This window comes from Balaenoptera musculus, chromosome 15, assembly GCF_009873245.2.
Source record: "Balaenoptera musculus isolate JJ_BM4_2016_0621 chromosome 15, mBalMus1.pri.v3, whole genome shotgun sequence".
Lineage (NCBI taxonomy): Eukaryota > Metazoa > Chordata > Mammalia > Artiodactyla > Balaenopteridae > Balaenoptera > Balaenoptera musculus.
This window is the reverse complement of record NC_045799.1, coordinates 25,947,069-25,967,032: the sequence shown is the minus strand read 5'-3', so window position 1 is coordinate 25,967,032 and position 19,964 is coordinate 25,947,069. Positions and strand designations below refer to the sequence as shown.

General features: G+C 47.4%; 1 protein-coding gene across 1 annotated transcript; it reads left to right on the top strand.

Annotated features, from left to right (window-relative positions):
* The first annotated feature begins 5,816 nt into the window (after positions 1–5,816).
* On the top strand, positions 5,817–17,444 carry BPIFA3 (BPI fold containing family A member 3). The gene is made up of 8 exons (XM_036826900.1): positions 5,817–5,850; positions 6,022–6,160; positions 11,670–11,820; positions 14,034–14,141; positions 14,791–14,940; positions 16,128–16,212; positions 16,634–16,697; positions 17,231–17,444. Exons 2-8 carry the CDS (start codon positions 6,037–6,039, stop codon positions 17,263–17,265), a joined length of 717 nt encoding a protein of 238 aa, XP_036682795.1. The 5' UTR covers positions 5,817–5,850; positions 6,022–6,036; the 3' UTR covers positions 17,266–17,444.
* Positions 17,445–19,964: the final 2,520 nt, after the last annotated feature.

Here is a 19,964-nt window from a genome sequence, read left to right as displayed (position 1 = left end):
TAGCTTGGGTATAATGTGGTGTTTGGTGATGACACCATATCAGCCTAGATCTTTCTGTGTGATAAGGATTTTTCTACAAATCCAATTTCTGTAATAGATACAGAGCTTTTCAGATCATCTGTTTCTTCTTGAGAAGCTTTGGTAGTTTGTGTCTTTCAAGGAATTTGTTCTTTTTGTCTAAGTTATAGAACTTATTGCCATGAAGTTATTCATAATATTTCCTTATTACCCTTTTAATACCTGTAAAGTCTGTAATGCTGTCACCCCTCTCATTCCTGATATTGGTCATTTGTGTCTTCTCTCTCTCTTTCCTAATCTCCCTGCCTAGAGTTTTTTCAATTTTATTTATCTTCTAAGAGAACCAGGTTTTGATTTTGTTGGTTTTCTCTATTGTTTGTCCATGCTTATTTCAGTAGTTTCTACTCTGATCTTTATTACTTCCTTGCTTCTAATTGCTTTGGGTTTAGTTGACTTTTTCTAATTTCTTACAAGGATGCCAGGTCTGACGTGTGTGGTAAGGACCCAAGCACATTCCCTCCTTTCCACTGGCTGACATTTAAGGCTGACATTGTGGCCCTGAATGGCTGGTCCTTGTGGATGACCCGCCTTCCCCCTTTCCTCCTGAGAACACCTCTGCTAGGCAGGACCCTGGGCTGGATGGAGCTTCTGCCCTGTTGTGGTCCAGAGTGTTCACGGTCGTGGTGAGACCTGCAGTCTTCACTCCTCTGGCGCATCAACTCCAGTTCATTGAAAATCTTTGATATTTGCCATGCGTGTCCTATGGAGTCTTTAGCGGCCTCTGGAGAATTACAAGAGGAAATGCCACTGGACAAGGCCGGCTCACAGAGCCTGGGACGAAGGGCGAGGACTGTGAGTGAATTTATCCAGAGACAAGATAGAGCCTACTAGAGCCAGACACCTCCACACTTACAGGTGTGTGTCCTTGGGCAAGTGACCCCATCTCTCTGTGTCTCAGGCTTTGCATCTGTGAAATGGGGCAGTAACAATGCAAGCCTCGAGGGTTATTGGGAGGATTGATTAATTAATTTAATTAACCTACAAAGAATGCTTAGAGCAGAGGCTGGCCCACAGTCAGGCTCGATGGGTCTGCTCTTGTCATTCTTCCTGCCTCTCCTTGCAATGCCTGCAGGGTCTGTGGGCTGGTGCTGGGGGGCAGAGTGGGGTGTGGGATGGGGAATGAGTCACAGCTCCTCTGATGTTCCTCCTGTGGGCCTGGCTGCCTGGCTCCTGTCCCAGACCCACCTCACCCAGCTGGGTGACTTTAGGGAATTTACTCAACCTCTCTGTGCCTCTGCAAAGGGAGGCCAATGATAACGGTACCTAGCTCAGAGGGCTGTGTGGAGGATTAAATAAGCGATTACAAGCAAAGCGCTTAGACTGCCCCTCAAGCACAGTTAGCACTCAACAAACAAATGTTTACTAGTATCATCACTCTTATTTCAGCTAAGGGGGCCTCCTCATGCTCCATGTACAGCGGGATTGCCCAGAAGCTTATTCCCAGGTCCCACTTCCAGGCAGACTCTGACTCCATTGCTCAGGGGTGGCCTAGGAATCTGCATTTTTACAAGCACCACCCATCCCTCCAAAAGTACTACAATGCTCCCAGAAACCCAAGCTCTTCCACTTTCCCGTCCCCCTCTCCAGGCCACCCCAGAGCCCAGAAGAGCCACCATCATCATCTTTTGTCAAACCTAATATTCCACTCAGAAAGGGCCCTACCCCCACTTTTAGGGAAATTTGACTTTGGGTTAAAGTTCCAGTGTCTAGTCTTCCATGACTGTAAAATGTGTACATTTCTACAAAGAATGGAATACATGAATAATAGATCCTGTTCCTTAGACTAGTGATTCTCAGTGAATGGACTAAGCTGGGCTGTCCCAGACCCTACTGATTCAGGTGCAGGAATCTGCATGTTACTCACCCATTCAACTGCCCCCTGGAGTGTGAGGACCTCTGCTTTGGGGAACCTAGAGCTGCCTTAGAGCCCAAGGAGAGGAGGAAGTGGCCACTCCCAATGGCCATGGGAGGACGCTCATGAAGAAAAGCCTGCACAGCCCTCGTTCTGCCAGGTCTCCTTACATCCCTGGGTGTCCCTCCCTGGAGCCATGGACGTGAGCCAGGGCCTTTTCGGGGCACAAGGCCGCTGACTTCTCACCCCCAGTCCCATCCACACCTAGTTCCTTTGTTCCTCCAACCTGTTGGGCCTTTCCCCACCCCAGGGACTTTGCCCTGCGGTTCCACCCGCCAGGTGTGCCCTCCTACACCTGCACCCAAGGCCAGCTCCATCTCCTCCTCCTGGACCCAGCTCAGATGTCACCTCTCTGGAGACCTTCCCTAACCCTTTTCTAAAGTGGCCTCCCTGCAATTCCCAATTTCACCTCACTTTTCCCTCTCAATACAATTTGTAATTATTTCACGTATTGTTCATCTTTTGTTCTCGTTCTCTCACCAGACTATAAGCTGCTGGAGAAGCAGGGATTCTGTTGTTGCCCAGAGCCAAACACAGTGCCTGGCACATAGTGGGCCCACAGGGGATATTGGTTGACTGGACAAGTGAATGCTCCTCCAAGTCAAACTCCTGGAAAGCCAATTACCCAGAGGAGCAGGGGTTTTAACCAGTGTGAGTGGGCACGCCTTAAGAGGACCACAGAAATCCTGCTACTGTGAGCAACATTTTTAAACCAGGTACATATATGTTTATGATCACAAACCCAAGTTTTCATCACATTTTCAAAATGCCTCCCAAAAATGTAAAGAAGCTTGTTCTAAGGTAAGTTCTTTGAAATAGTGCAGGAGATTGCTAACGGGTGAGGTTTGGGGTGTCCAGCATCCATCTCCCAAGGGAAATAGCATCTCGCCGCTCTGGGGTGGCAGCTCCTCCGGCTCACGTCCCCTCATGTGTGGCAGGAGGGTGCAGTGAGATCGCACACGGAGCAGGCTTAGCACAGTGAATGAGGCCACCAGGTAAATATCAGCATCACCAACCTGATAAAAGTAGCTGCTTCCACAGGAGCAGAGCACCCCTCCAGTGGCCTCCTCTCTGCGAGGACCAGTGGGGGACAGGGGCGGGGAAACACCCAGCTAACTTATAGCCTTTCTTTTAAATAGCTGCTCAAGCTCTACCTCCTCAGGGACGTCTTTTCTCTGCTTACCCCGCTCCCCAGCTATCAGGTCTCCCCTCACTGCGCCCTTGCTTAGCTCCTCCTGCCCCCCCACCTCCGCTCCACAACAGAGCCGTGCTTCATAACCACATGCTCCTGGCAGGCAGAGATGCAGACTGTCAGCCTCCCCAGCGCGTGTGAGCTCCAGGAGGACGAGGAACCTAACTGGCTGCTCAGAGCCCATGGTGCCTGCCACTTAGCACTCACTGTCTTTAGCTGCTTTATTAGGGTTTTTTTTGGGTTTTTTTTGGTTTTGGCTGCGTTGGGTCTTCGTTGCTGTGCGCGGGCTTTCTCTAGTTGCAGCGAGCAGGGGCTACTCTTCGTTGCAGTGTGCGGGCTTCTCATCGCGGTGGCTTCTCTTGTTGTGGAGCACGGGCTCTAGGCACGTGGGATTCAGTAGCTGTGGCACGTGGGCTCTAGAGCGCAGCCTCAGTAGTTGTGGTGCACGGGCTTAGCTGCTCCGCGACACATAGGATCTTCCCAGACCAGGGCTTGAACCCGTGTCACCTGCCTTGGCAGGCGGATTCTTAACCACTGGGCCACCAGGGAAGTCCCACTTTATTTGTTTGTTGAATGAACAAGAACAAAGCCCACCATCTGATCGGACGTCTGCAAGCTCCCTCCAGGCACTAAACCATCACAGCACCCCCAGTTGTAATTCCTGCTAGAATTGCCAAAACAGCCGTACACTCATTTGCAGATGTGCTCCGGAGAGGTGGCTCCTTGACATGTGCACTTTCAGTGTCCTGGGCACCATCTCTAGGCTAATCATACTTGGTGTCGTTCACTCCACCAGCTTCCCTGGTTTACAGGTAATGAAGCTGAGGCTCAGAGAGGTGAGAGTGAGGATGACAGCAATCGTAGCAACAAGGTTTTTGAGCATTGCTGTGCAGGATTCTCTTTAAGTCTCCCTACAGCCCCACACTATTATCCAGACTCAGGGTGCAAATCCTGGCTTTCCCTCCTGAGTCTGGCAGGAGGGAAAGCCAGGATTTGCACCCTGGTCTGTGTGACTCAGAAGCCCACGCTCTTAACCGCGTGTGATTATGCATTAAGCTGGCTTCAAATCCGGGGCTCACCCCTGAGCAGTGCTTCCTGCTCACTTGTCATGCACCAGACCCTGAAATCTACACCCTACACGTCATCATTTCTTTACACTCAGTGGCCCTGAGAACCACAGCCTGTGAGGAGGTGGGGCTGACAACCACCCACCCCCTGTTCAGCTCTCCAAAGAGCCAAGGACAACAATGACCACTCTTCTCCAATTTTCTTGACAAAAAAAAAAATAACAAAATCCCAACTGGTTACACAAGACCAGGAAGACTAGAAAAGTACATTTAAAGTAATTGATATTCTACAAACATCCTCAAGGGGGGCATGAACACTGAGAGAGGACTTCAGATCGGGAAAGCCATCACCCTGAACAAATGCTTTTGATTTACGAGACCAGAAGTGAAGTGTCCAAGGATGGCCCGGGGCTTCTGGGAAGTTCACACAGGACCCTGCATGCCCCCCGCATCTTGTGGGGGAGAGGACAAGAAGGGGAAAGAGCCTTTGTCTCAGAGCTCACGGCAGCTGAATTGTCGGGTCCAGACCCCCAAGGTCTGTGCAGCTGCAGGAGAGCAGAGGAGAGACAGAGTGGTAGGGGGTGAGGTCAGAGAGGACACCAGAGACCCTGCAGGCTCTGAGAGGCATTGCACAGATTTCAGCTTTCCCTCTGTGTGCAATGGGAAATTTTGGAGGGTTTTGAGCAGAGGAGTGCCATGGTCTGATTTATGTCTTAAAATGATTTCTCAGGCAGCTGTATGCAAAAGAGATTGTAGTTGGGCCAGGGAAGAAGCTGGGACACCAGGTAGGACACCCCTGCAATAACTCAGGCCAAGAGAATGGCAGCTGAGGAGGAGTGGTTAGATGTGGTCAGATCCTGGCAGTGTTGACAGGACTTCCTGACATATGGGTCATGGGAGATGAGGAAAGAGGAGTGAGTCAAGGGGGCCTCCAAGGGCTGTGGCTGGAGCAACTGGATGGATTGGGATGCCGTGTCTTGAGATGGTGAGGAGAGGGGATTCGAACTGCATTCTTAATGACCCTCAAACCCAGAGCAACAAGATAAACCTAATGCTTTGGCTTCAAGGCTCTCTGTCCCCTCCCTGTAAATCTTATCCACAAACCATCCATCCATCCAATTATTCATTCATTCATTTGTATCACTTAATAAACATCACTGGTAACTACCATGTGGTAAACATGGGAGGCACTGGACTCAGGAGGATTAATTAAATTCACACCCTGCGCTCCAGAAACATATAATTTAGTGGGGGATTCAGAGACCAGCCATCCTCACTGTTTTATGTATTCAGTCATTTGGTCCCTCAACCAACAATCATCAGCACTTAATTTCTCACAGGCAAGCATTGCGATAGGCATTGCAGATGATCCTGCCCTTAAGAAAGTCCTAGTCCAATTGGAAAGCCTGAGATTAACCATCCTTGCCCATTCATTCATTCATTCATTCACGGAAGAGTCACCAACATCCACCCTGTGCTGGTCTGGGAGAGGATTCCCACTGGATGACCCAACAGTGGGGTCTACTGCGTGTCTCTAAGCAACAAGGCTTCCGTCTGGATCCCTGGCCTCCCCGCAGGGTTCCACCTGCTGCCCTCACCATGTGAGCAAGCCCCAGTGGCAGCTGCCAGAGCCCATCACGACACCTCCCCACAGCATGCTGGGGCTAACTCTGGTGTTGTCTTCCTACAGAAAACCATAAGTCCATCCAACCAGGTGGCGACCCTTGCAGCCATCTGCGTGGGTACCATCTGACCTTTCTTAATACCCACAGGTCCAAGAACCCAAGATGCATTCACTCTGGAGGCTCCTGGTCCTCCTCAGCTTGCTGGCCTTGCCCTTGGCACTACATAAGCAGCACTGGCCTGGCCTGGCCAAGACCCACACAGACAGCAAATCGGGTCTGGCGAGAAGTAAGCTAAGCCCATGCTCTGCCCGCTGTCACAGGGAGGGTAGGGAAAGCATTAACTTGACCCCATCACTGACTTGCTAGATGACCTGGAATTGGTCACTTACCCTCTTCTCTTCCTTTTTTCTTAGACCTGAAGTACACAAAATTGAGTTTGAGTTGATCATATGCCTATTCCTAGCACATCATCATTATCATGAACCATAGCAAGACCCCTCTTGTGTTTTATTTTATGTTATTTTCCTCTCGACCTCTTATTCTCACTCCCATTCCCCTCTTCCTTGGCAGGCACTGCAGCTTGTTTAATATAGGTGTTGGCTTTTTTGGGATGGTGGTGCTTCGTAGCTTGTGGGATCTTAGTTCCCTGACCAAGGATTGAAGTCGGGCCCCCGCAGTGAAAGCGCAGAGTCCTAACCACTGGACAGCCAGGAAATTCCCTAATATGTGTTTTTAAATGCCCATATCCTTGTAAAACATACAGTGTTTTGATTTACATAAATGGTAATGCCATATAGATTTCTTTTTTTTTTTTTTTACTGTTTTCACTGGACACTGTGCTGTTGACATCTGTTGCTTCAGACTTGTGCAGAAAAGTCCATGAAATACATCCACTTCATCATCACTTGGCCATTTCCCTAGGGATGAACACTTGAGTTGTCTCTAACTCCCCACTATTATAAACTACACGGCGATGAACATTCTCACGTGTCCTTCTTAGAACCTATGGGAGAATTTCCCTGGGATATACCCTGAAGGGAGATGGCTGGGCTCTAAGGCAGGTGCAAACTGAATTTAACTAAAGACTGCCAGATCGCTTTCTAGGATGGCTGTGCAGGTCTACACCCATTCCAGTAACAAACAAGCATACCTGTATCCCTTGTTTCCCAACACTGGAGAGAATCCACTGGTATCAGCCTCCTTGGGCTGCCACAGCAAGATACCACAGACCAGGTGGCTTGAACAACAGACATTTATTTTCTCACAGCTCTGGAGGCTGGAAGTTCAAGATCAAGTTGCCCACAGGGTTGGTTTCTGGTGAAACCTCTCTTCCTGGCTTGTAGATGGCCACCTTCTCACTGTGTCCTCACAGGGCCTTTCCTCTGTGTGTGTACAGAGGGTGAGTGAGCGCGTTCTGGTGTCTCTTCCTCTTCTTATAAGGACGCCAGTCCCATCGGATTAAGGCCCCACCCTTATGATCTGATTCAATGTTAACTCCTCCTTCAAGGCCCCATCTCCAAATACAGTCACATTGGAGATTAAGGCTTCACTATATTGATTTGGGGCAGGGGGAGCACAATTCAGTACATAACAGCATCTTTCATTGTTTGCCAGTCTGATGTGTATTTGAGTGATATCTAATTGTTTTAGCTTGACTATCTGATTAGTGAGAAGTTTGAGCAACACGTCTTAATTCTGTTAGCCATTTTGACTTCTTTGAATTCCCTGTTCTTATCTTTTGCCCATTTTTCTATTTGCTTTCCAATTTTTTTAATCCTCTTTGATTTGAGAAGATGTTAATTTATTCTTGACATTAGTCCCTTGTCAGGTCTAAGCATTGAGAACATTTCTCCCAAACTGTCACCTATTAACTTTGTTTGTAGACACTTCATTGAACAGGAATATTTTCACACTCAGCAACATTTCATCTTATGGTTTATATTTGATGAGTCTTAAGCCTTGTCTCTACCCTGTTTTTTCTAACAGCTTTACAGTTTCACTTTTCACATATAGGATTTTAATCCATTTGGAGGCCATCTTTATGTATGTTTATATCTGTAAATTAGAGATTCAGCTTCACTTCTCTCCTTATGAGTCCATTCAACCCACCTACTAAATGGTCAAATTTCCAAACACATGGATTCCCTTTTGAGTTCTGTGTTCTGTGTCTGTGTAACTGTTCCTGTACCAAAAACATAATATTTTAAATACTACATCTTTGTAAAATGCCATTTTATCTGATAGAACTTTCTTCTTCCAAATGAATCTTAGACTGTGTTGAGTTCCTTAAAAAAGAGGAAAAATCTTCTGGAAATTTAATTAGGGTTTCACTGAATTTGTTTATTAATTTAAAGACAATTGACATTTTTGCAGTATTATGTTAGGCAATTACAAAAGTAGTATATCTTTCAATTTATTCAGATTATATTTTAAATCCCTTAATAGAATTTTAAATTTATATAAATGTCTTAAGCATGTTTTGTTAAATTGATTCCTAGAGAATTTATGGGTTTTGTTGCCACAGTAAATATTGCCTAATTTTCTATTATATTTTCTAGTTGGTATTGCTGGTACAGATGAGAGGAAAGCTGTTGATTTTTAAAAATTAATCTGCTATCCAAAAGTCTTACTGACCATTTATTAGTTCTAATAATTTGTCTTATTTATTCTGTTCAATTTTCTATCTAGAGGATTATATCATCTGCAAATAGTGACAGTCTTATCTTTTCTCTTCTAAACCTTATACTTCTTGTGCCTTTTTCTTATCTTGCACTATAGCCAAGGCCTCCTATAGGAATGGGAGTATATCTAGAATTCTCCACTTAGTATTTTTCTGTAGTTTTTTGGGATATAGTTTTTATCATGTTAAGGAAGTCCCCTTATATTTCTAGTTTCCTAAATTTTTCTTAATCATAAATCAGTATTGGCCCTTAACAAATGTTTTTCTGCATCTAAAAATTAATCCATCTTTTTCTTCTACTCTGTTAATGTGATAAACTGTATTAATAGATTTTCTTATGTTGAACCCATCCTAGCATTTCTGGAATAAATACAATATTTTTATAACATACTATAATTATCTCTTTATAATCTGCTATTATTGTATTATTTTTATAATGTACTTTATTATTTTTATAATGTATTATTTTTATAATATACATTAATGTATTTATAATGTATCAAACTAAAATTTATATTTTATAATGTAATATGATATTTTTATAATGTACTATTAGCTATTAGATTTGTTAGCTAGTAATTTATTTAGGATCTTAGCAAATTTTTCATACATAAAATTGATGTGTAATATCTTTTCCTTGTACTGTTCTTGAAGCAAGTTGTACTAGCCTCATAAAATGAATTTTGCATCTTCTTCTTTTTCTATTTTTTTTCACAATTACCTTTTCATAAAGTTGGGTAAAAGTCTTCCATAAAACCATCTAGATCAAAACTTTTGGGGAATGAGATCACCTGTTTCTATTTCTTAATGGTTTTAAGTTATCAATGTTTTCCATTTCCCCTCATCATGACTTGGCATTTTATGGTTTGCCATAAATGTATGCATTGCATTTAGGTTATCAAATATATTCACATGTGGTTGTGGCTCCAGGTATCCTCATCTGTACAATAGGTGCAGTTAGAATGCTGTTTCATGGGACTGCTTTTGAGACTTAAATGAAGGCAAGTATGTGCAAAGTGTTTTTCAACTGTGAAAATGTTGATCTCTACAACCACTTCTCACGTATCTGTTAGGGTGTTACAGAAAACCCAAGTCAATCTGGTTTAAACTATAAGAAAAAAGTATTTCACACAACTGAAAGTCATAGGTAGGGCAAGCTCTGGGTTTGGTTCAATCAGCAGCTCAAAGCTGCCAACCAGAACTGAATTTCATCCTTTTTTAGCTCTGTTATCGTCATGGTTTCATCCGCAGGCTGCTGGTTCACAGTGTGATAGGCAAATGGTGGCCAGTGGCCATTGGAGCTATAGGCTGTCTTGTTCCTTTCCAGTAGGAGAAAGAGAAAGAAACCTTCCCCTCAAACATGAAGCATAGGGTCTTCTGTTTAGTCTGATAGAACCAACTTGGATCATATGCGAACTTTGTACCTGTAAGAGTCACCATGCAATGATAATCAACAGCCTCATCTGGACCAGGAATTGAAGAGAGTGTCTGAATCAAAACAGGGGTCAGATGGGAAGAATAGGATGAATGGGTGGATGGGAGAGTGGGTGGATAAGAGGATGGATGGGAGGATGTACGGATGAGTGGATGGGTGGATGGAAAGGTGGATGGGTAGATGGATGGATTGATGGATGGATATTGGATAGACAGATAGATGGAGAATAGATGGGAGGATGGATGGATGGACAGATGGATGGATGGATTGATACTGGACTGGCAACTACTAGTGTCTGCTGCTCACAGATTCCCAAGTGCTACTGTCATCATTAACCAAGAACTACTAAGAGTTCTAGGCATACCTATAGTTTCACTCCATCCTTGAAACTATTTCTTTACTGTATGTTCTCCTACTAGATAGAAAAATGGTTTGTGTGTTTAGTGCCCAGCACTGAGCCTGATACCCAGTAGATGCTCAGTAAATATCCTTTGGCTAAATGTCTCAATATTCCTAGTAAGTATCCTATGAGATGGGTATTATTACTGCCCTATTACACAGATGAGGAAATCAAGACTCAGGGAGGTGGCAGAGCTAGGATTTGAACCCAGATCTATGACTCCAGAGACACTTTCTTTTTTTTTTTTTTTTAATTTTTTTATTTTATTTATTTATTTTTGGCTGCATTGGGTCTTTGTTGCTGTGCGCGGGCTTTCTCCAGTTGCGGTGAGCCAGGGCTACTCTTTGTCCCGGTGCGCGGGCTTCTCATTGCAGCGTCTTCCCCCATTGCGGAGCACGGGCTCTGGGTGCGTGGGCTTGAGTAGTTGTGGTGCACAGGCCTGGTTGCTCCGCGGCATGTGAGATCTTCCTGGACCGGGACTCGAACCCGTGTCCCCTGCATTGGTGGGCGGACTCCCAACCACTGCGCCACCGGGGAAGCCCCAGAGACACTTTCTTGTTTGTAGGCAGCAGAAACATGGGGTGCTGAAAGGGGGTCTGAGGGCTGGCCCTGGAGGATAAGGGTGAGGTGTCACAATGGCTTCTGTGGCTCTGCAGTAATACATAGTTCTCAGTGTGGGGCCTGAACATCTAGAGGGTTGAGTCAGTGCAATAAATGTGTCCTGAGGTGAGCTCTGAGGTTTGTCAGAACTGGGCCCCCAACCTGGGCAGCTGGGGTCTAGGGCCCAGAGAGCTAGGACTTCACGCAAGTCAATAGCTTTTCAAATTTCCCTCCTTTTTGGAATTCATTCTTTTCCACTGGTAGCTCCACCCAGCCCTGCAGTTTATTCCGAGCATGGTGGGGAAGGATTTCCATTTATTCTCTCCTTATTTGCACACCTCTTTTTCTCTTCAACCAACATTTACTGTGATCTAGATCCTGTATGTTAGGCTCTGTGTTCCAGATTCAGAGATACAGCACTGGGCAAATTTTCAACCATAATATCTCTCTTGAGCAGCTATTGCCTGCCAGACCCTCTGCAAATGTGTCACACCAGCACTGCAAAGCATCATTTCACGGATGAAGAATGTGGATCTCGGTGGTGGGGGCAGGGGGATGACACACCAATCACTCAGCAAGAAGTGCTGGTGTGCCAGCCTGCAACCTGGGCCTCCTGGCTCCAAACCCCCCACCTTTGCCAGGGCATCGTGCAATGTCACTGGTCCCATATCCATTTCCAGTTATTGCCCAGGGCCTCATGAAGCACAATACAGAGCGCCAAATCCAGAACATCCGCTTCCTGGACAGTCTGAATGCCTCCAGGCAGATGGCTTCGGGGATGGTGGACTGGCTAATTGGCAGCATGAGCCTTCAGCAGCATCAAGAAGGCAGGTGAGATCTTGAACCCCATCACTGGCCCTGGGACTCCTGATAAAGCTCTGAGTAAGAGGGCAGAGCTGAGGGCATGGCAGTACAAGGCCTGTGAAGGGGAAAGGAGGGAAGATTGGAAGGAGATGTCAGACCCAACCCAAGGATGAGTAGGGGGCCCAGTACAAAGGGTCACTGGGAGAGGCAGCACAGCAGAATAATTAAAGGTGAAGGTTTGGGAAGCAAAAGTTTCTGCATTTAAATCCTGACTCTGCCACCAACTTTGGGGAAATTGCTGGGCCACTCTGGTCTCATCTATAAAATGGGTACCCAGAGCACAGCCTGGATAAACATCTGGGGTGCCAAAGGAACCCAGGACTAGAGTCAGACATTTGAACCTCACTCTTGCTTGAAAGCTGTGTGACTCTGGGCAAGGCATTTGAGCTCCCTGAGCTTCAGCCTTGAGTCCTCCTCAATGAAATGGGCGTAATCATCCCTGCGTCCTGGAGCTGTTAGGAGCTTTCCCTGTGGCACATAGTGGATGCATAGCCATTGGTATAATTAGCCTCGCAGAACTGGGCCTGTCCTCCACCTCCAATTTCCCCCCTTCCTCTCAATGGATGCAGGCCTCCCCAGCTGCCTGGTCTCAAAGCTGCTCAAATGTAACACCATGATCCCAGCCTGCTGTGCCCTTGACCTACCTTCTCTCTGATTTGCATCCCTCATTCCCTCCACTTTAATGAGCACCAGGACTCACCAGCAGGGTTTCCCTTGCTGTGTGCAGCCACAACCACTTCCCTTCATTCATTCCTTTAACAATTATTACAGTTATTCATTGAGCACCTACTGTGTACCAGCACCTGGGCTGGGTACTGGGAATGCAGCTCTACATAGACCTACAGTCCCTGCCCTTTTGGATCTTACATCCTAGTTAGTGAGATAGGCCACGAAAGTAAATAACTAATTTCAGGTGGAGGGATATAACACGAAGACAAATTTAACCAGGTCAAGGGTGAGAGTGAGAGGGCTGATCGGGGGACCTTCCTGACCCTTAAGTAGAAATATGAATGAAGAGAAGGAGGTGAGTGACATGAGGTCATGGGGGCACAGTGAGTGCAAAGGCCCTGAGGTAGGAAGGAGATTGATGCATTTGAGGAAGAGAAAAAGTCCTGTGTGGCTGGGTGAGCAAGGGGAGGGTGGTAGGAGATGGGGCTGCAGAGGCAGGTGAGACCAGACCTTGCAGATCTGAGGGGCTGTGATGTGGAGTTCAGATTTTATTGCAAGAGCAGTGAGAAACCAGTGGAGAACACTGAGTGATAGGGGAGTGTTAAGGCCCCTTTGGCTGCCACATGGAGATGGTTTGTGGAGAGGCCAAGATCGTGGCCTGGAGCCCAGAGAGAAACTAGAGCATCTCCAGGCAAGAAGTGATGGTGACCTGGACCAGACGAAAGCAACAGAGTGATGGGAAGTGGCCCATTTCAGGATATATATATATATATATATATATATATATATATATATATATATATATATATATTTTTTTTTTTTATGTTTTTATTTTTTTGGCTGTGTTGGGTCTTCGTTTCTGTGTGAGGGCTTTCTCCAGTTGCGGCGAGTGGGGGCCACTCTTCATCGCGGTGCGTGGGCCTGTCACTATCGCGGCCTCTCTTGTTGCGGAGCAGAGGCTCCAGACGCTCAGGCTCAGTAGTTGTGGCTCACGGGCCCAGTTGCTCCGCGGCATGTGGGATCTTCCCAGACCAGGGCTCGAACCCGTGTCCCCTGCATTGGCAGGCAGATTCTCAACCACTGCGCCACCAGGGAAGCCCCAGGATATATTTTGCAAGCAGAGCCAACATGATTTGCTAGTGAGTGGAATGTGGCGGTGAGGGATGGAGAGAAGTTGAAGACAGCTGCCACGGTTTGGGTCTAGGCCCCTGGGCAGGTGGTGGGGCTATCCACTGAGAGCGGGAGGCTGGCTCTGAGAACGGGCCCAGGGGCTGGGTCTGCAGTTGGCTGTGGGTTTCACAAGTCAGTTGTGTGGAGCTATTCCGGGGCACTCGGGGACAGCTTGTAACCCCAGGGCTCCTGCAGGGAGCTCTTGCCCTCAGAGCATCTGTGAAAGGCTCTGACTCCAAATCCAACTGCTAGGAGACAGGCCAGCCTTGTCTGTAACGCCCAAGGCCTTGAGGTCTGAGGCCCTGCACCCTTGTGGGGGTCTTTGCTCTTTCCTTGTGCAGCGCCAACATCACCAACATTCAGCTGGACTATGGTGGGATCTGGATGTCTTTCCATAATGAGTGGTTCTTGGCAAACATCTCACTTGAATTTGACATTGACTCGAGACTGTAAGTCATACAGAAGCGGGGCCTGAAGGGCACTGTTCCTCTTCACTGGGAACCTGGGAGTCGGGGCAGGGGGATGGATTTTGGCAATTTGGGGAACCCAGATCTTTCCGCTGCAAACTGGTTTCAATTCCTGGTTTCCGAACTCACTTGCTGTGTAACCTTGGGCAAGTCACTTCACATCTCTGAGCCTTGGTTTCTTCAGCTGAAATGTGGATGGCGATCACTGGTCAGTGGAGGCAGGTCATTTGCTCATTTAAACTTATGTGAGTTCCCTACAATGATTTTAAAAAGAGAAACACTTTAATGATCGCATCACCCTTCCCTCCTCCGGTTTAGACTACCCTTTAACATCCACTGCCTCTGGGAGGGCTCCACTAAATGGTAAAGGTTTTTAGAATAAGATTAACTCTCAATTTTTAAATTTCCGAAGGCCCCCTAATCTGGTCTATTTAAAGGATTTTCAGAAGGCACTCTGGCTAGTACTGTTTTTCTCCTTAATCGCTGACCACAGAATTTAACATCCAGGCAACGTGGAACCCCACTGGGCTGGTGTGTTGAAAGAGCCACTCTCCGTGTTGGCTGCTTCTTCCTCCTTCTATTCTTTCTCTGTCTCTTGCCCCTCCCCCCTCCTCCTCTCTCTTGTCCCCAGGCCCTTCAATAACCAGATCATAAAGACACACGCACGCATGAACCTCGCTGTGGAGTTCTGGCTGGAGAAAGATGAGTTTGGCCGGAGGGATCTGGTGATAGGCAACTGCCGCGTGGATCCCAGCAGCGTCCGCATGACTGTCCTCACTGAGTAAGATCCCAGCCGCCCCTCCCCAGGGCTGGGCCCCTTCCTGACTGGCCCTGGCTGCAGCCGCAGGTCTCCACCACCTCCTGGGTGAGCCCCAAACAGATCTCACCCCTTCCCCAGGATCTGTTCCTCCTCCTGCATCCCCATCCCAGAGATGGCACTGCCACCCTCCCAGAAGCCAGACTCCTCCTCCTCCTCACTCCCCACAGCCCATCGTCCACAGGTCCCATCAGTGACCTCCTGGCAACCCTCACCTGCTCCCTTTCTCTCCATCCCCACAGCCACTGACTGGGCTCATTGTCCACTTCCTGGACCATTGTGGGAGCCTCCTCCAACTTTCCCTGACTCAGACCTCACCGCTTTCACTCTGTTCTCCCCCTGCAGCAGAAATCTAGCCATGTCACCCAGCCCCTGCTCCAGACACTCCAATGGTTCTCCAATGCCCTCTGGATGAAGAGCAAACTCCTGGATGTCACTCAAGGCCCTACTTGTCCTGTCCCCTACCCCACTCTGCAGCCCTTTGCCCTCAAGTCTCTCTGAAGAACCCCCCTCCATCAATATGCCATACATTTTCATACCACGGTGCCTTTGCACATGCTGACCCTTATGCTTGGACGCCCCTCCTTCCTTCTTTAAAGCTCCTCCTCATCACTCATTCATTCAACAAATATTTGCTGAGAACCTACTATGTGCTAGGCACAACATACTTGATGCTAGGGATACAGTAGTGAACAAGATAGAGAAAAATAGACTTAAATAAAGATCTGTAGACTAGCTGACCAAGTGTGTCAACCCCAACAGACTGAGTCCCTCAAGGGCAAGATTTGTGTCTGATCTCTCTCTGTAATTCCAGAATGCTGAAAGCAACTAGGTCATCAGTGGAAGTCCATTCATTTATTCATCAGACATTCACTGAATGCCTAGATCATGCCAGACATCCACGAAGAAGACTGTGGACTGTAGTTACTGACCTGGTTCTAAACTGATCAGCACTTAACTAGCTGTGTGACCTTGGGCAAGGCACATCACCTCTCTGAGCTGCGCCTTTGACTATTGCTTACAATGATGCCTCTCATGTGGGGCTCTCTGAGGATTAAATGGCTGTGTGAGATGTTCTCCACACACAGCACCTGACATCAGTATTGTCTGTATTTATCTGTTCTGTTCTGTACATCTATCTCTCTTTCTAGAGATATCCCACCAAAGATGAAACATTTTTTCCACAACCTCAGAGACAACCTGGAAAAAGTTATCCCACACCTGATAGAAAGTCAGGTAAGTTTCAGAAAAGTAGTTTCACCTTGGGCATTCTTGAGTCCGAGGGTCAGGGCATATATATTGACGTTTCAGTGAAGAATTGGGCTTTAGAACCTGAGAAATCTCAATTAAGATGTTCAATTTTGCCATCTACTGACTGTGTGTCCTTGGGCAAGTGACTTAGCCTCCCTGAGCCTCAGTTTCCCCATCTGTAACATGGGAACCATCACAGTCCCCATTGCACAGACAGTCTCAAGGATTCAGGGGGGCAGAGCACGGAAGTGCTGTGCATAGCACCTGGTGGGTAGTCGGCGTTCAGTACAAGGGGGCCACACTTGCCATGATTCCTTGTGGAAATCCCGTGGCTTCCAGCCACAGCCCCTCCAGTTTTCTTTTCCCACTCCCTGGTCTGACCCTTCTCTCTGTGTTGGTGGCCCAGGAATGTCCTCTGATCGATGAAATCCTCAGGCAGCTGGATGTGAAACTGTTGAAAAGCCTCATGGGTGAGTGAGCACCTGTGTCCTTCCAGGGGGAGGACTCAGGACGGGCAAATGGCCAGAAGAGGTGCCCCTGCTGCAGCTCTCACTGAGGCCTGCTGAGGGGTGTCTGCATGTGCTCTGAGGACACTCAGAGGTGACCATATGACCATGACCTTCACTATCCCCCGAGAAAGCCAGGACAGCAGAGGGCACCCCTACCAAGCAGGCTGTACCCCGCCAATTCACCCAAACCTCCAGGTTACCAGAGCTTCTCCCAAGATCTCCACTCAGTCCTTTAGGGAGCACTGCCCTCCCACACACCCAAGCCCACCCCCATCGCAGTTGCAGATAAACAGATAGAGTCCCTGCCTTCAGGGAGCTCACAGTGAGTGGAAGACACAAGAACTGAATAATTAGATATCATTTGAAGAGTTTTAATGTGAATGTTCCCGGCACCAGGCCTTGGTCAGCATGGATGGATGACAGACCCCTTCGGTGTGGACCTGGGGGTCAGAGGGCAGACACCTGGTGACTGATTCTGCCTCTTCTCCTTACAGAGCAGGCTATTGCTCATGAACTCAACCAACTTTGAGTCCAGCCAGCCTTCCACGAGCCAGACTTGAGCACCCCCTAGCTGCCCACTGATGATCAGAAGGAGATTCCAGATTTGGAGACCACAAGTCTCCCTCAGAGTGGGGCTTCCGATGTCCCACTTTTACCACAGACCCTGTGGACATCCTGTCCTCTTCCACAATAAATTCTATCTCTGAACGGTACAGAGGTCCTTCTGCCTGGGCCCTGAGGTTTGGGTTCCAAAAGTCAGACCTGATGAAGGTCCATCCTGAGACTTGGCTGATGGCTGATAAGGTCCATCCCAAACCCAGGATATGCCTGGGTTTGCTCATCAGCCCAGAAATGCCAGAGAAAACACTCTTTCTTTTCCTGTAAGTTGCAGCCAATAGCCATCCATGGATGTGCTCATCAATGCGGGGAGGGCCCTGTTGAGAGTTCCCATCCCCTTGTTCATTCAACCCATGTTTACTGAGCACCTAATACATGCCCAGAACTTTGCTGGGCTCCAAGGGAGTGAAGAAGAACGGTGACAGAGTGGTAAAGTATAAACACTGGCACCAAACAGATCTGAGTTCAAATTCGATTCAGCCCAACGAGAAGTTCCAGGAGGGTATAGACATGTGCATCAGGGTGACCAATGACCCTCCAGCCCCTAGCACAGGCCTGACACCAAGTGTGTGCTCAGCAAATACCCAGGGTTAAATAATGGGTGAGTCCTGGTCTTATGACTCCCTAGCTGTATTGGGGACAAGGCACTTTACCTTTTGGTCTCCCTCCCCCGCAAAGTGGGAATAGAAATCTTACATGAGGTGGGGCAGCAGGAACCCTCACACTGCTGGAGGGAGATAAGTCGCATCTCCACTTTATAAAACTGGGTGGCAGCATCTCCTGAAGGGCAACATGTTCCTCCCTCCGACCCACAGTCCCGATCCTAGGTACAGAAATACATGCACATGGGCACCGCAAGACGTGTCCAAGATTGCTCATAGCATCCACAGTCATAATAGCCCCAGAGTGAAAACTCCCTAAGTGCCCATCAAAAGAATGGGTAAACAGAGTGGATAAATATCTTGTGGGATAGTCACCAGCGGAATGCTCTACAGGAGTGAAAATAACCTATACCCACACAACCACGTGGATGGATCTCACACACCTAACAAAGCCAGGCCCCGAAACACACATCTCCCATCTATATGAGGCTCAAACACAGCAAACCTAATCCATGCTGTCAGAGGTCAGGATGGTGGTTACCCTCAGGGAGAGGGTTAGTGACGGGAAGTAGTAGGAGGGCCTTCTGGAGGGCTGGTAACATTCTGTTTCTTGATCTGGGTGCTGCTTATGGGGAGGGTGTTCAGTTTGTGAAAATTCACTGAGCTATTCACTTATGTGCATTTTTCTTATGTATGTTATACTTTAACAAAAAAATTTTTTTTGAAAATAAAAGCTATTTACAATGCAGGATGTTTGTAGGAGTACATGAAAAGACATTTGCAATATGTTTAGCATCTGCTAGGTCCATGGGAAATGCTTATTAAAAGTCATTTAATTCATTGTTAATTATTTGATTAATGACTACTCACTTCTTAAATATAGATTCCTGCCCTCCTCCACCCAAGGAAAGGGACAGCATACTAAGAAATCAAGAGGAAATACACATACACACACACACACACACACAATAATAGTAGCACATACATCTAAGCACTCTGCATGTGCCAAGCTTGGTGTTAGGAGCTTGCATCCAGCATCTCATCAAATCCTCACAGAAACCCCATGAAGTCCAAAACTGCTATCCTGAGGCTCAGAGAGGGAAAGCCACTTGAGCAAGGTCACAGAGCCAGGAAATGACCAAGTCGACTGCACTCAAGCGGCCAGACTCCAGAGCCCACAGCCTTGACCACTCTGAATCCCCACTTCAGTCTTCCATCCCTTCCTTCTAACACCCCTATCCCACCCACAACCCCGCACTGAGAGGAAAATGATGAAATCTGCGTTCCGCTAGATTGACAAGCTCAAACAAGGAAGTGTCAACAGCTCAGAGATGAGAATAGGGCAAGAGATACTCATGTCTCCATCTTTCAATTCACACTCCCTAATCCGAAATGCTTCACTGGGGATTTGCAACCCTAAACACCCATGTTCACACGAATGATACCCCTTGACAGCCTTGAATTTACAGGGGTTTTCCGGCTCATGATTCAAAGAGCAAACACGGGAGGGCTGGGCCCCATCCTCCAACGAGGTTGCCTGGTCCCTGTGAAGGCAGCTTTTGTCTGCCTTCCTTCTGACCCTTCCAGGGGTGCCTTTCTCAAGGGGCCTCCTTGGGTTTCTCGCATTCTGTTTTCTTTTCATTTTGAGGTTCACAGAGCTGTGGACTCATTGTGTTTTCTCCTGGAGGAGCTCATTTCACAATGGACCTCTATAATGATACTGGGGTCCGGGGTGGGGGGGTAATTGAAGCAGAAATTCAGCCCCAAATACTCAGAAGCTTGCTCCAGGCCCTGCCCACTTGTGCTTGTAACGTCCACGCCCTTCCGTACAGAGTTCTGACTCCCAGGGAAGAGAACCAGCATTCCACCCCCAAGTTCTGGAGAACAGACCTTGCACAGTTCAGAGTCCCTTGAAAAATAAAATGAACTCTGCCCTTTAGAAATGGATCTCATTTTTTTTTTGACTGGACTGGACAGATATTTATTAAAATAAAAAGGGAAGTGGCAG

What these genes read in the sequence shown, in the direction of transcription:
- BPIFA3 (XM_036826900.1), top strand. Translation starts at nt 6,037, where the DNA reads ATGCATTCACTCTGGAGGCTCCTGGTCCTCCTCAGCTTGCTGGCCTTG. An exon ending in CAAATCGGGTCTGGCGAGAA is followed by an intron (nt 6,161 to 11,669) that starts GTAAGCTAAGCC and finishes ATCCATTTCCAG; the next exon opens with TTATTGCCCAGGGCCTCATG. An exon ending in TTTGACATTGACTCGAGACT is followed by an intron (nt 14,142 to 14,790) that starts GTAAGTCATACA and finishes TCTTGTCCCCAG; the next exon opens with GCCCTTCAATAACCAGATCA.